General features: G+C 44.1%; 1 protein-coding gene across 2 annotated transcripts in view; it reads left to right on the top strand.

Annotated features, from left to right (window-relative positions):
- The first annotated feature begins 7,517 nt into the window (after nt 1-7,517).
- TBC1D15 (TBC1 domain family member 15) overlaps nt 7,518-17,085 on the top strand; it is a 58,687-nt gene continuing 49,119 nt past the window's right edge. The window contains exons 1-3 of one of the 2 annotated variants that reach the window (XM_075274346.1): nt 7,518-7,733; nt 12,537-12,635; nt 16,071-16,145. In XM_075274346.1, coding sequence (XP_075130447.1) covers nt 7,710-7,733; nt 12,537-12,635; nt 16,071-16,145 — 198 coding nt within the window. In that variant the 5' untranslated portion in view covers nt 7,518-7,709. The other variant, XM_075274347.1, reaches the window with a different exon arrangement.

Genomic DNA, 17,085 nt, shown 5'->3' with positions numbered 1-17,085 from the left:
TGTTTTTGGCGTAAGTAAACAGAATTCTGTTCACATTTTGCTGTAGAGTCGGAAAAACACATACAGGATTGCTAGGGTCCATCAGTCAGCAATGTTCAGCAGACTGTAAATGTCTCCCAGACTACTCTGTACTGTGATTATTTACTCATTTCTTTTACTTATATAGTGCCAACATATTCTGAAGTGCCTTACACATTTTATCACTTTCCCATGTAGACTTCACAATCTGATTCCCCCAAGTATGTCTTTTAGTAGTGGAAAGAAACTTACAATTCCTTGTAGACATTGTCCTTGGTCACGGTTAAAGACAAGATTTTTTATTGTATATATATATATATATATATATATATATATATATTTTTTTAAATTCTTTAATATGACTCTCCACTGATTTTGGCAGATAGATATCTCTCCCACCCTTCCTGAGCAGTCAGTGCAATTAGTTTTGGTTTCTGATATGCTAATTGCACTCCATTGGCAAGTGGTTGGTTTTGGATGACAGCCGGCAGAGGGTGGGGCGGGGTTGTGATGCTGAACTCTAACCACTGTCTGTCTCTGAACACCATCTACTGTGAATTATACCCCCTTTGCCTGCTCCTTTGTGAGCAACTGGTTAGCAGGAGCTCTTGTAGTGGCAGGTGATGCATTCCCTCATGCAACACTGTTCTGTTCACCATTCCTCACAGAGGACTGCGGACTGCACACGTTACTGTTCAATATCACTGTGAGAGTTGTCCTTACACAAGATATCTGTATCTACAGTAAAGAGGAATATGCAATGTATACAGGTGGAGCTTATAATGAACTGCAGTGAACATAACTCCTACTTACTGCCCTGCAAGAAAGTCATAGAACACAATCTGTATTGGTAACCCATTAGTTCACTAAACTTCTATTTCACGGTCATCCTTCACTAATGATAGGATTGGTTTTTCATGAATAGTGTGGTTTGCATACACTGGAGATGATCCTTAAGCAGCTCGATGTATATATTGAATAAATGCATATAAATCTGTCCAGTGAACGAACAAACGCACAACCCCATCTTGACATGTTCTACTGCCACATTATACGTAAAGACATAGAATTCCTGCTCTATGTCTAGGCTAGCTCATATTTTGACCCCTTAGTACCTCCTTACCTGTCACAGCACAGTTGAGAGAACTAGGCTGATATACCTGACATGCCAATGGTTGCTGAACCATGTTCTATAGCATCATAGGCTGGCTGTAAAAATAGTTTTTATGAAACTGTACCAATAGACTTTAATGGGCATCTGTGGTCCGCAAAACATACCAAAATAAGAGTATAGAGAGGTGTGGCCACTGGCTAAGCCACTCCATGACCTTAATGTGTTTCTTTTTAAGTCACTCCTTTGTTGCCTTGGCTGTATGTTTTGGGTCATTGCCCTGCTGGAAGACCCAGCCACTAACCATTTTAAATGCCCTGCCGGAGAGAAAGAGGTTGTCACTCAGGATTTTAAGGTACATGGCTCCATTCATTCTCCCATTGATGCGGAGTAGTCCTGTGCGCTTAGCAGAGAAACACCCCAAAAACATAATGTTTCCTACCCTATGCTTGACAGTGGGGACAGTGGTTTTTGGGTCATAGGCAGCATTTCTCTTAGCAGCACAGCTTCAGCTGAAATATTATGGTGCACATTGTTCTAGTGACCTATCCTTAGGATTTGTTATCCACAAAAGAACAGTGAGGGTATGACAGCCGGGACCCTGACTGATCCTCTTTTGTTTTAAATGTAGATTGTGAGCCCCATATAGGGTTCACAATGTACATCTTTTCCTATCAGTATGTGTTTGGAATATGGGAGGAAATCCACGCAAACACTGGGAGAACATACAAACTCCTTGCAAATGTTGTTCCTGGTGGGATTTGAACGCACAACCCCAGCTCTGTAAGACTGCAGTGCTAACTACTGAGCCACCATGTTGCCCCTCCCTGACTGATCATCTGTTCTGGGCTCTTATTTACTTACATACGATCTAAGCACTAAAAACCCGATTTGGTCACTACACAGAAAACAGAACTGTCTGCTTCCTGCTCAATTCTCTGTGTATCAGCTGCTCAAAACAGCTGATGGGTGTGTGTAGTATCCCACTAGGAGCTCCAAAAAATGTCTACTGTTTCATGGTTATTATAACCGGTTTATATAGTAATGTGTGCATAATGGTTATAATATTTATATAGTGTGTTAAGTGGTCTCTACCATTGTGATTAAGGAGCAGAGATTTGGTATGACCCATGCGGTAAGTTCTGGAAATGAGAAGTCTTCTCCAGTCCTTTGAGGAGTGAGCAGGTGCAGAGAGACAAGGGAGACTAGAGGCAGAGCCCTAGCAGATCTGGAGACTATACAGACAGCTCAGTAGTGCGCACAGGTAGCATACAGTAGGAGGAAATGTATCCTTGTTTTACTGATGTGTGTGACAGACCAGAATCTGAGGATAAGTGTTACGTGGGCCTCAGTGCCACAACCCTGCCCGCGACACTGGTCTGACAGGGCTTCCTGTTCATCTGTACCCACACAGGGAACCACTAGAGACTTTTTGGGACTTTTGTGAGAAAGTGGTTCACAGAAAACTAAAGATAACTTCAGCAAGGGGAGTGCAGACTGCAAAGGGGTATACCAACTCATTCCCAATTCACAGTGGTAATGTTGTGTACTGTTCTATTGTATTTTATTTCAAGAAAATGTTGCAAGTTGTCCTGTCCATCCATACCTCCTGTGTCTTATTCCTTCATGACCATCATGGGCACTCCAACTGCTATTGAGCTCAGGATGGTTAGGACATGCCCTGGGGGGAAACACTACCACTTCCGTATGGTACCATGCAGACCCCATTAGCACTGCATCAGCCCAGGAGGGGACAGTTGGAGAAATTGGTCAGGTTTGTACCCACTATGACAATTTAATTTCACACCACCACCAATCTGATATGGATGATCTACTCTTATGATAGGTCATCAATATTTTTAGCCTGAAAAACTTGTTTAATATAATTCACAGAAAGCTTAGATTGACGTTAAAGACTTCAATTAGCGTTTGATACCTCTATCCTTAGTCAGACTCTTTTATACAATATGGGTTTTCCCATCCAAATTCATTTTTCATAGTGATGATTGGTGGTTCAATGCCAGACCCCATACAGATCAGCTCATCTGGGCACTGGAAACTACAGCAGCAAACAGGTAGTGAAAACCGTCTGCTTCTAATCATGTAGTAGGCTTGGAGCTGCAATTCACTTGAGCCACCTCTTCACAGTAGACAGGACTGCAGCTCCTGTCCTATTAATGAATAGGAACCAACTACTTCAACTCCCAGAGGCAAGCTCCATCTCTCTGCTGCAGTGACCACTGACAAACGGCAGAGGAAAAATAAAACAAAACTCCTGCACAGAGCACTTTTTTCTCCGCTGCTTTCAGTTTCAAAATGAAGAACCCCGTTATAGTCAAAGTGGTCAGCCAATCTCCCTGAGTAACCGCTGTTGTAGCAGAGCCGAACGATGGAAAACCTGGCGCTAATGTGAACCTAGCGTTACTCTGCTACAGTTAAAGGGGTTTTCCCAACATACATTTTAAAAACATAAAACTTTAACAACCTATACAGATAAAGTATCTGTAATGTACCTGTGACTTCACCCACCTCCTATGTGCCCCCTCTTTTAAGATCTGCACCCTAATAGTGCCATTACATTTTCAGCTTGCAATGGCCAGGATGTGCAGTCCATACTATGGATCATTTTACTGCCTGCTTATTAGTTAAAACTACATTTCGCAGTGTGCTTTCTAACTGCCGCACTGGCCATTACTAACAGAAATTATTCTTGCACTACACAAGCTGTGTCTGTTAGGCTGGCACATGCATGCTTATGTAGCCCTGATCTAATCCTACTAATATTATAAATGAGAAAGTTTGTGAGTTTGGATATATCAGTGGCGTAACTACCATAGAGGCAACAGAGGCGGCTGCCACAGGGCCCGGGCCATTAGGGGGCCCGGTGACAGCTGCTACCGCTGCGTTTTTTTTTTTTAATAGGCTGTTATGGGCCCTATTCACTTGCCGATCCTGGCTGGGCCGGGATCGGCAAGTGACATCACGGGCCCCACAAACACTATCATTATACTCGGGGGTCTTTGCAGACCCCCGAGTATAATGATCGGCGGACCGGGAGAGGTATGGAAACCTAAAAAATACTGTTACTTACCTCTCCACGATCCTGCCAGGCCTCCGTCATTCGTGTCTGACATCTCTGACGTCACATGACCCGGGCCTGCTTCCCGGGTCATGTGATGTCCGACGTCATTAAAGCAGGACAAGACCCCTTGTCCTGAAAAGACCCCAGAGTATAATAATTGTTTATGGGTGTCCACAGTGGGACATAATACTGTTTTCAAGGGACACTATTGGGGTTAATACTGTGTGTGCAGGGGACACTATGGGGGATAATACTGTGTGTGCAGGGTACACTAAGGGACATAATACTGTGTGCAGGGACCACTAAGGGACATAATAGAGTGCGGAGGAGGGGGTTGGTCGAGGTCTTTGGCGTCGGTTTGGGGGGGTGGGGGTGAGGCCCATGTCAAAAGTTCACCACGGGGCCCCGCCATTCCTAGTTACGCCACTGGGATATATGTTCCTTAATCACGCAAAAACGGCTGAATGGATTTGGCACATAGAGTGTAACCTCGATTAACACATAGGCTTCATTTTATCCCAGTAAATTACATGGTTTCACGACTGTTATGAATTTATGTTCACATACTAAATTAAACTGCTCTTGCAGCAGCTTATCTCAGGTCCCAGGTCTGTTATCTCTCTGTGTAAACACTCAGCTAACCCTTAGTCCTTTGTATACCTGCATTTGCATATTATCTTATCAGCTTCAGGCAACATGCTGTGACACACTGGATGGGAAAACACCTTTAATCTAAATTGTCAGTTTGCCAATTTTAAACATGCCGGGAAAAGGAAAATCTAATTTGTTGCAAAATTGTAAAACAACGAGAGCTATGAAGGTAGCCAGAAGTCAACAGAGTTCTCCTCAAGCGGAGCTGATGGAGATCGTCGACGCCAACAACACGCTCATTATATGGTGTCCCAGCGAGCTGCTGAGATGCCAGAACAATCACATGCATGGTGCGAGGAGCAAGTTCAGCAGCAGGCCAGCTTGAGAGCTGCCTGTGACGTATCGCGCCGTTCCGCCCCGGCGTCTGGCCCCACAAGGTGCGAGGACACGGCCCGCACCTCAGCCACCAGGCCGCAACCTCTGGCCCACCCGGCCTTTGCCGCAGGCGGAACCCGCGATCGCCTTCTTAACTATACCGTCCGCTCCCACAATACCCAGAGAGAGGACCGGGCCTTATAGGATAATAAGAGAAGAGCCTTCTAAAGTTTTAACATTTTATTAACCCAAGATGGTCGATACTAGGTCAATCAGAAATATATATAAAGATATACCCTGGCGGTCACAAGCTTATACGGTTACAGAGAAGGTATGTTACAGTGCAGTGAGATAAAACAGATTAAAAGATTAGAAACAGAAACAGTCCTTAGGCACCTGGCGATTCCGCAGCCAACGCATGGTACCCACAAGGCAGGAGATACAGTCCATTAAAGTCTCTGGTGGGGGCACCGCAGCACCCCTCCATAGCATATAGCAATAAAGAGAGTTTTTCCATACCTTTGTAAAAAGTCCATAGTCCATAATCAGATGGGAGTTACATCATATTCCTCATAAGTCCATTAGCGTTAAAGTAGTACATGGCTCTCTTTCAAAGTCCCTCAGCCACATGGCATTCTTTGTCTCTCAGCACATGGCTGCTTCTGCCCCGCCCTTCCCCCCAGCAAGGGGGGAGGGGGCCACACACAGAGCCAACTTGCTCACATGTGTCCAGATGTGTCAGAAGAGAAGAACAAGAACAACCGAATCTCCGCCCCAGGTCAATCTTATATTGACCCTGGGTTCCACCCTGAAATGACATCATCAGGGCTTTCGGACCACTCTCTATCTTGGCAATCAAATAACTATAAATGGTCATAATTCCTCATCACATGATCATACAGTCAAACAAGTGGCATGATGGGGTTCACAGCGAGTTCCCCAACACATTGACACCAAACATGATACCCCAATTACCGATGAGTAACGCGAACTGGGCCTGGGCTCTTCCCAGGCCCGTAGGCTTAAAGTTTTTGGGTTAAAAACGTGCGTCTCACTACTACGCACTGGAAGATATAATTGTCATAATGGTAGCATCTTCCCTCGAAGAGAGTATTATCAAAAACCTATAACTCTTTGAAGTTATCCAGGTAGTCAGGTTGTCTGGTCACATGTGTTAGAACTTTCAGAGCCAGGATGGCCCCCTGCTAAGAATCAAGGAAGTTAGCACAGATATGTTAATGACATGCCTAGGGTGAGACAATGGCTTTTGATCTTGGCAACTGGCCACAGATAATTAGTTTTGGCCATTCCTCACACTGATCCAATACATGGATAATCATATATATAGCTGAGAATCATGATTGGGGTCCGATTCATCACACTGATACAATACATAGATAGTTATAAATATAGCTGAGAATGATGATTGAGGGCCGGTTCATCACACTGCCGAAACGTTGGAGCATGCGGATCATCAACGCCAACAACATGCTCATTATATGGCTTCCTAGCAAGCTGCTGAAATGCCAGTACAATCGTGGGCACAGCGTGAGGAATGAGTTCAGCGGCAGGCCAGCTTGACAGCTGCTGAAACGGCTGGAGCATGGCGATCATCGACGCCAACAACATGCTCATTATATGGCTTCCCAGCAAGCTGCGATGCCGGGACAATCACGGGCACAGCGCGAGGAATGAGTTCAGCGGCAGGCCAGCTTGAGAGCTCTCGGATCATCAGCGCCAACAACACGCTCATTATAGGGCATCCCAGCGAGCTTCTCAAATGCTGGAACAATCACGGGCACAGCTCGAGGAACGAGATCAGCGGCAGGCCTGCTTCACAGCTGCTGAAATGCCAGAGCAAGCAAACCATTGACGCCAGCAATTTGCTGAATAAAGGCGGATCGACGCCAACAACACGCAGACAAAGTCGCGGGCAGAAGCTAGTATAAATATATATGACAGATATAGGAAAGTGAAACAGACTGGGCACATTTGTCCTGTGTGAATATGGACTAATAGGTCGTATCCATTGACAACAGTGGTCAAACAGTGGTAGGGATGGGGGATTTCATTGGGCTTTTTCTATTGTTTTCCATAGGTGCCAGTGACTGTGGGAATAACCCTTTAAGGGCTTTGCACTGTTATAGCCATTTACCCCCATCTACAGGCACGGGGATAGTTGTCTGGCCAATGGGGGCCCAATCGCACTAGAACTTTCAGGCCTCCATCACAGTGACAGCTCAGAAAGCACTGAATGTAAGCCACAAGACAGTCGCTAGATGGCCCCCGTACAGGCCGCACACTAGTGCAGGGCGGGGATGATGCAACGTCCCACAGTCCGCCCTGTCATTACTAGAACTCTCCTAACGGTAATCACGTCAGCTGACACGCGTCTGCACCCCGTGACACACAATCACATGTCCGCCTAGTCACTCAATAAAACGACACTACGCGTGCGCAAGAACCATCGGAGGACGTGTTTTGTCTGGACACGTGAGGTGTGCGACGTCATCGTAAACACTCGTAGGCAAGATGGCGGCCCCTGTCACCGGAAAGGTAACGGAATAAGGAAGTTTAGTTGTGTCGGTGATCCCGGAAGCGCCTGTCAGTGGCGGTTGTAGTGTGCATACATGATAACGTTATATGTGTACGGCTGTTTAGTAACGTGCATGATAGGAATGTGCTGTATAACTGCCATGTGCTAGTCACTGTATATGAAGCTGCTGCTCTAAGCGCTAGAACCAGCCATAGTGACCTGCAGCCTTCATGTACCATGGCGCCCCCTCATGTACATCCCACTTACTACGTGGTGCCCACGCCAAGGAAACCTCCAGGTGCAGCAGTCCATGACTGACCTCTGGAGCCTGTGCTGCAGACTGCGTGTGCACATACATTGACCTTATGGTATTCCTATTGGTTCTCCAGGCTGTGCAATGGGAGTGGCATGAAATGGTTAAAAGTGCCTAAGACCTGAAGAAACTTATGTGCCATATACCACATGCAATGGTGACTCCCAAGCTCAGGGCAAGGTGGTTCTGGATTCCTGGCACTGCCCTGGTAATGCCACGTTCCTGCTGGAAGGAGAACAGTCATGAATACTGTCTAGTGTTGTCAGTCTCCAGAGTGAAGAGACCCCTGTAATATTGACAATCGTGCTGTGTTCTCCTGAATCCATCAGCGGGGCTGGGTTGGTATACAAGGTTCTGGTGGCAGACTCCCTTTAAACCGCTGCCATTCAAAATTGTTAGGAGGTTAAAGGGAATCTGTCACCAGAATTCAGTATTTTCAGTTTACCCCAAGCAGTACATGCTCAGTGATACGGTAGAGGATGCCGTCACACACGGCTCTAGCTCCAGAGCCATTGGGGCTAGTACAATGATCTGGGTCTTGTTTTAACGTTAATCTATATTTTGAGATGACACTGAAGTGGAGCTGCATTTACTTGAAGCTTTCATTTCAGCCTGCATATAGAAGAGCATGTGTTGCTGACAGTGTACAGAGGAGAATGAGAAATCATCTTGTCACTGACCTCAGGGGAGGGGGTACTATAATGGGTGGGGTCATATCATGAACAAAGTTCCAAACAAAAGACGTGCTGACCATGTAATCCCTTAGTAGGAGTGGGCAATTAATACAAAAATAACCAGTTATCTGGATTAAGGAACAGGTTGATTATTTCATTGCAGTTATAATATCTGTGAGGTTTTAAGTGCAACTTTGTTCAACCCACTTGACGTATGAGCCAATGCTGCCGTTATACTCTGGGGTCTCTGTAGGTCCCAGCGTATACTTAATGGAGACTCTTGGGCGGAGAGCAAACCTGAAAAACAGTGTAAGGGCCGGTTCACACGGAGTAAACGTGCATATATTTTGACAAAATACACGTGTAAAAAGAAGACTCCAATTTTTTTTTTTTACATGTCAAAATACCCGTGTAAAATGTTATTGAAGTCAATGGGAGTCTTATTTTTACACGTGTATTTTGGCAAAATACATGCGCGTTTACTCTGTGTGAACGGGCCCTTAGTCGCCTCTCCTGGATTCCAGTGTACTTCTGGTTTTCTGAATACCATCATGGACCACTGAGCCCTCAATGGTCACATTATCAGTCTTAATTAAAATTAACATTGAGGGTTTTGTAAAGCTTCATTGAAATAAAATGTAAAAATCTATGAAAGAGAATGCAGAGAGGAATAACTGGTTTAAATGCGCATAAGACCCCAAGGAAGTGAGGCAGCTATATTTTGCTTGAGCCATGAACTCAAAATCTGCAATAAATAAAATGACATTTTGGGAAGGTTTTTTACAGTTTGTGTGACTAAGGGGTTAAATTGGATTTACCAAGAACAAGTAAGAACAATAGACAAGTCTGATTTCTCCTAGACAGTGCCACACCTGTTCATGGATTGTTAGGTATAGCAATTCTGCTTCATTCACTTTGAGGCTGGGACTCCACATTGCAAATACTAAAAAAAAAAATAAGTCCTGGTACTGTTCCTTTGGAAATCTTTGGGAACAGACAGTTAAGGACACCCGCGGACTGTAAAAGAACCACCCGATGTCCATTTAAATGAATACAAAATTTCACGGACAAGGCTAATGTCCGCAGAAGATTTTGAACGGACATTAGCAGCGGACAGTGTGAACGCTCCCTTACATGTTTAACACCAGTTACACGTTAATGAAACCCCAAAAGGCAGCTGCCTCCCCTGCGATATGTAGTAGATGTATGATAGGGTAGGATACAGGTTTGTATACAAGGATGTTCTCATTTACAAACTTGATCATAAGTTTTTTTTTTTTTTTTTTTTTTTTTTTTTGTGTTTTTCTAATGAGGCTGGGGGAAGGTTAGAAAAAAGAAAAAAACTCTCCTGCCTCGGTGCTCTGGTATCTCATAGCGCAGTCCAGACCTGCTACTGATTGTCCTCAATACTCGCATGCCTTTGGACTTCCACTGGAGCAGCAGGACTAGACTGGGAGGCACTGGGGACAGGGGAGAATGGTGTTTTGTTTTACACCATCCCCGGCCTCATATTAAAAAGTGGTTCTCCTGGACGACCTTCTTTAATGTCTAACTACATTTTGACAGCTGCCCTCATGTTGATGGTACAGCAGGTCAATGACTGCTGCCTATCCATCTGTAAAGGAAGGTGGTGGGGACCTTTCCCTTACTTTTCATTGTCTGTACTGTCCTATAGGTATTGTGTAAACAACTGACTTGTACACCTCAATGTTATGTGTACCTTAGCACTGTGTCCTCTATTGGTCCCAGTGAGAATGTGCTTGGAGTTATGCTGGGCTCTGTTTGGGACAGTTGTCTGTAGATCAGGGCTGTCCTACTAAGGTAGACCTGGATAAACTCAACCATGGCTGATGAGTTTGCAATGACCCACTGTAGTGCAAGTTCACACAGAAGCTGCAGCTGAGGACATGCCTTCCTGGCCTTACATTCTATTAGGGCTAGTTCCCTCGGGGCACAATGGTCAGGATTTTGACACTGAATCCATGTCAAAATCCTGCCGCCTCCCATTGAAATCAATGGGAGCCGGTCATTTCCTTCTTGTGGGAAAAAAAAAGTGAGCTGCCCTTTCTTCAGGCGGCTTCTGCGGCTAATTCAGCTGCGGCGTTCACCTCGCGACTCCACCCTCCAGACTAGGCCCATTCATTTGGGCCTAGTCTGGAACGGAATGTGTTCACGTGGAACCCCATGTGTACTAGCCCTTAAAGTCCAATGCAGTCAGTAGAATAAAGTTAAATGGACTGCATTAACCACATTACAAATGAGGGGAATTCATTATTCTGCTACTGATGTAAGGAAGCGGTCCTGCTATTCTGTGGCCTAACAAATTGTGATCTTTCTTCTTGGCGAGATCAGCCTGTGACCACTTCGGCAGGAACAAATGCCACCAGGCTTACTTTAAGTCTGGATCCACACAGTCCCGTCCCGTCCCCCCCCCCCCCCCCCCAAAAAAAAAACAACAAAAAAACAAATATTCGTCTTTAAATATCACATGGTATTTTTGTATAAAATGTAAGCATTTTTTGGCAAAAAACACTGAAAATCCAGCCTTGGCTGTTCTTACTCGTAAGCCTCCTGTGGTTATCTGAAGCTACATGTGTGTGGTATAGAGCCAAATTTTGCTGATCAATTGTTACTTTGCGCACTCTGTAGTACGGACTCCCTGACTGGCCTCTTTAATCCGTAATGGTTGCTGCTGGTGTAACTCGTGTCAATGTTCCTACAGACGATTGTGTTGTGGCTGATCGTTAGCTTATTTGCGTGGTGTTAAACGGCTGAGACCTCATTATGTTTTGGCTGTGTTTCTGCTAATCCTATCCTACTAATATTATAAGTGTGAAAGTTTGTGTGTTTGGATGTTTGTTTGTTCCTCAATCACGCTAAAACGCCTAGACGGATTTGCGTGCAATTTTCCACAAACATAGTTTTCCCTTAGGATTGAGTCACAGGCTATTTTTGGTGCCACTAAACAACATGGCTTCCTAGCAGGAGACTCACAAAAGCAGGACTCCTAGCCCCAGCTATAGACTCACACACACTGCCTGGCATTTCCTGCCTCAACCTGCCTGCACACTCCTTACTGTCACCTCAGGAGTAGCCCTCACTCTACTCACTCACATTGTCTGTATCACTACATACACAATACAACACATCACATTTGCTATCCCACCAAACTTTTTAAAGCACTTTTACAGTTTCACACGTCTGTGTCCGCCCAATTCTCAAATCACCGCAGACGAAGTCGCGGGTAAAAGCTAGATCAGTTCATAATGCTAGAATGTCTTATCGCTGATCCTAAGCCTGAAGGGGATACAATGCTGGTTTAGCTCTGTTGCTTTTGACTATCCTGTAGTGTAGGGAACTTCAGCCATCCCTATTTACTTGGATGGGTCCATGCTGTGGCACCCTATGCAGTGAATGGCCTTGGCTGGAACAAACCATGAAGGGTCGCTGCATTACGTCTATAACCTTATTCCACAGGAGTGATCTGTGATCACTTCTATAAAGGGGACCTATATTATGTTGCAGGCATTATCCAGGGTGAAAACCATTAACTTATGAAAACATTTGGAGTCCGGTCTGACTGCAAGGCATATTTTGCAGCTAATATGGTGACCTGCCAACCAAACTTTCTTCCTCCCTATTAACAATGATAATATTAATTATGAACTTAAATGTAAGTCTATGCTTGTACTGAGGCTAAAGGGCTATTTTTCTATCAATGCGGGAATGGAAGCCATGATTGTGGCGTCAACAGAAGCTAAAGTACAACTTACAGTTGTGCTCCCTTTTTCCTTATACAATAACCTGATGTGTGTTGTTGTCCACTCCGATTACAGGTGGTTTATGACCAGGAAGGGGTCTTCATACATTCGTCATGTGGGAAACTAGAAGATCAAGACAGCTTAATTCCAGGAACCCTGCATGTTATAGAAAAGGTATTGTGTTCTTAGTCACTACTTTGTAATAGTGTTTTGGACCGCTTGCTTTTGTTGTGCCTACTTATAACTGTAATTGCTAGAAGTGAGTAGTGTGCATCACTTCAGATGTCCTACTGGTTGAACATGCAAGATGATAGCGTCATCTCTTTATCTTTATTCAAGTGCATGGGCTTAAGGGTTTTTATAAAGGCATAATTAACTTGTGCATGCAAACATATACACATATAAGCAATATGCAAAGTTAAAGGGAGCCTATCAGCAGGAAAATTGGTACCAAACTAACGACTTCTATGCTTTCCAAAGATGCCCTTTTTCTGCGTTGCAGTTCTATTTTCATGAAATTCAGGATTTTATTCATATGAAAACTAGCTGAAATTACTTTAGGGCAGTGATGGCGAACCTATGGCACGTGTGCCAGAGAGGGCACGCAGAGCCCTCCATGCTGGCACGCGTGCGGTCGCCCGGATCGCTCACCAACAGGGAATCCGGTACAGGATTCCCCGTTGATGAGCGATCACTGCCTTCAGTTGTATGTGCAAATGCACATACAGCTGAAAGCTGTCAGGGTAGGCCGCGGATCGCGCGACCGCGGCCTACACTGGCTGCAGAGTTTGACCTCTGCCCCGACGCTGGCAAGATGACGTCATCAGCGCCGCCAGTGACAAGAAGGTGGATGCCGGCGGCTCTTCAGGGGTGAGTATGAGAGTGGCTCACTGTGTATATGATGTTGGGGGGAGCGCTTATAATACTTGGTGGGGTGTATGATACTGGGGGGAGTGTATAATACTGGGGGGAGTGTATAATACTGAGGGGGCTTATAATACTGGGGGGGCTTATAATACTGGGTGGGGTGTATAATACTGGGGGGGGCTTATAATACTGGGGTGGCTTATAATACTGGGGGGTGTACTAAAGAGCATATAATACTGGGGGGGGGGGGGCTATTTATAAGCACACAATACTGTGTGTGGATGCCACTGTGGAGCATATAATCCTGTGGGGGGGGGGACACCTACTGCGGAGCATATAACACTGGGGGGCTACTGTGGTACTGTGGAGAATATAATATTGTGTGGTGGGCCCACTGCAGAGCATATAATACTGTTTGGGGTCCCCTCACTATTTATATCACACAGTATCTGTTTTATAGCAGACGTGATATTAGTACAGGATGTAAGAATATTACACGGTAACTATAAAACAGATCCTGTGCGATGTAAATAGTGAAAATTAATTGTTCAAAGTACCAAATGCCGAGACCTTTACATTTCAGTACAACGTTGTTTGTATTATTGAAAGCTCTGTAAAGCCCCACATGACTGTAATTTTTGGTCAGTAACTGTCCGCAATTGTGGATCCGCATAGTATTAAGTCTATATTGTCGTGTTGGCACTCCGTGAAAATTTTGTGGGTTTTGGGTTGCAGTTTGGGCACTCGGTCTCTAAAAGGTTCGCCATCACTGCTTTAGGGTATTTCTTCTTCTACTGGGGTTTCAATCTGTGCAATAGATAATCACAACTAGCTGCCGTCCGGCTCCAACCCCCATTACTTGAGTGACATCACCCCCAAGCCTCTTTTTTTTTTTTTTTTTTTTTTTTTTTTTTTTTTTTTTTTTTTTTCAGTTCATTTGTATAAGAATAAAACATTGCTTTTCATGAAAATGGAGCTGTAATCAGAATAAGAAACAGATCTTTGGAAAGTGTAGAAGCCACCCTACAAGTACTTTCATTAGTCAATACCGATTTTCCTACTGATCATAAAGAGAATGTTTCCCCACCTCTCAATGCCAGTTTTTAGCATCTGTTAATGGGCACTGCTTCACTGGTTGTAAATTTTTCTGTAGCTTCCACCATTCCCAAGCAATTAGCGCAGGTAGTTTGGGTGCCTTAGGCTGAGTTCACACTTTTTTTTTTTTTTTCCCCCAAATTCGCCTCAAAATCCTGTCCAAAAGACAGCTCCGTATTGAAATCAATGGGAGCCAGTCAATTCTTTTTACCGGAAGCCAAAAATCGACATGCTCATTCTTCATGTGGATTTGCAAGGCGATTCTGCCTGAAGACACTCTCCTTCCCAACTAGGCCCATGCTGGTGCACTGCATCGGGATCTAATCACAGCTACCCGTTTTTTTGTTTGTTTTTTTTTTTGTTTTTTTTTTGGTCTGGAAACTGAGGCAGCTTCTACCTCAGTTTCTGGACCAAAAAACCCAGTGTTACCTGGCCTTATGTAGCACTTGGACTCTGTAATGTCAGAAGGACAGTGTCAGACAAGGGGAGTGATTCAAAGCTCCAATCGGTGTCAGAGCTCAGACCCACACCCCTGTCTGCTGCTGCCTTACTCGCCCTCCTCCTGACAGTACAGAGTCTAAATAGCATATCAGGCACTAACAATAAAAGCACTTATTGCTTGGAAACTTTGGTCTAGATTGATACTTGGGAACAAGGGTTTTGGTTTTTTTTTAAAAGCTAAGTACATGGCAGAATAGCCTTGAATAGGCTATTCTTCTCTTGCCTCTATTATTCTGATCCATGCTGCCATTCCTGAGAAATATCTATCTTCCATATGTAAATGAGTTTTCAGACAGCACTGGGGTGTTTCCAGTGCTGTCTGAAAACTCCAGCGATGCCACTGTCATATTCTCAAGTTTTGCCTGAAGATGTGGCCAATCCAGTGAAGCGTTTTCGGACAGCACAGCTTATTGAAATGATTTGATTAACTCCTGGAGGGATGGCAATTCTGCTATCCGTGTGTGTGGTTTGTTTGTTTTGTGTTGTGTGGTTTTTTTTTTTTTTTTTTTTTTCCCAATCCTTAATAGAAAATCATGGGGGGGCGGAACCAGTAAGGCTGGTCTTACATGACCATAATGCATTTGCAGTCCGCAAGTTGCTGATCATCAACTTACACTCTGCAGATGTCCGTGAGCTGCCGCACTCGCCCATAGAACTCTATGTCCGTGCAGTGCCGTGAATTGTATACATGTTCCAAAAAGTGTGGACCTCAGTTGCGGCCCGGCACACCACGGATAAAATATCCGGTGGTGTACGAGGCCGCATTGACTATAATGTGTCCGCAAATGGCCCGCAATTGAAAACCCTCAATTGCGGACTTAAACTATGGTCGTGTAAGACCAGCCTAAAGTGTACTTGGGAGCTGTAGCATGTTTAAGATGGGGATAAAAATATCAGCCCCATCACATAAATATAAAATTTAACTTTTAATCATGCAAAGATTAAAATGCTTACAAAACCATGGGTACAATGGTCAAAAAGCCTACGTGTTTCCGGACAAAGTCCCTTACTCATTGCGATTCATTGCCGCCACGGTTTTTCCCACAGATGTGATAGTACATTGTGGCTGATTTGATGTTGCTTTTCCTCATGATCGACTCCCATAAACTTGCCTATGATTTTTATACACTTGTGTTTGACTTAAAGGATATGGAAGTCATTGTAGATTGGAGACCGCTTGAAGAAACATTGGATTCATCAAATATACTTTGTGCTGTAAAGGTATGTTATTTGTCCAAAGAGGATCAGTCACAAGGATCTGCATCTGAAGCACAGGACTGGCAGCTTTAGGCCCTGTTCACATCACAAGTCTACATGGAACGTATATACTACAAAGGTAGACAAAAGTATACAATTTTAATCAATTTTTTTTTTCTGCGTTACTATATATTAAGTGTAGGCATACATTTGTATGTGTATTTACAATTTCTTATAAGTCTAGGGTTAAAATTTAATTTTTTTGCTTCTAACTAATAGTAGTTAAACTATACAAATGAGTTACATTTGTAAAAGTCAGTTGTGACTGTAAGGTTATGTTGCATATAAGCTCTTTGGAGAATAGAATAAAGCAGTAGACTTTTAGGGAGCCTGCACACGGAGTTACGCTCTGCTCACTCTGAACGTAAAACTCATTCAGAATGAGCGTGTAAAAACCAGATCTCATTAATTTCTATGGGTGCTGGCATACAAGTGCTCCCCATTGAAATTAATGGGAGGCTTTTTTTCCCTATTGCTTTCAATGTATTACGCGCGTATCACATAGGCTCCCTTAGGCTACATGCATTTGACTGTAGCGGTTTTGCTGTTCATAAATGCTGATCATCAATGAGCAAAAAAAAAGGAAAAAGAAACAAAAACCAAACCTGACAGTATATCATCTGCAATCACGGATCCACAAAATGACTTGTATAGATCCACTACACTTGTCTGCACTGTAAATGTCGACAAATACACTACATGCTTCACAATTTGTGGACTCCTTCTACAGCCCGGACACACAGCCACAGAAATCGCGGACGTGTGTATGCACCCTTAGAGCTGTATGGGTCCACACTTTAATCCGCGGTTGATGATAAAATAAGTTTTTTGCATGGAGACTTAATAAGGTGATGGTATGCCATTAGCCACGAAAAAATTGTATGCCAACATAAGTGTAAAATGT

This window comes from Leptodactylus fuscus, chromosome 5, assembly GCF_031893055.1.
Source record: "Leptodactylus fuscus isolate aLepFus1 chromosome 5, aLepFus1.hap2, whole genome shotgun sequence".
NCBI classification, from domain to species: Eukaryota; Metazoa; Chordata; class Amphibia; order Anura; family Leptodactylidae; genus Leptodactylus; species Leptodactylus fuscus.
This window is presented reverse-complemented; position numbering and strand designations above follow the sequence as displayed.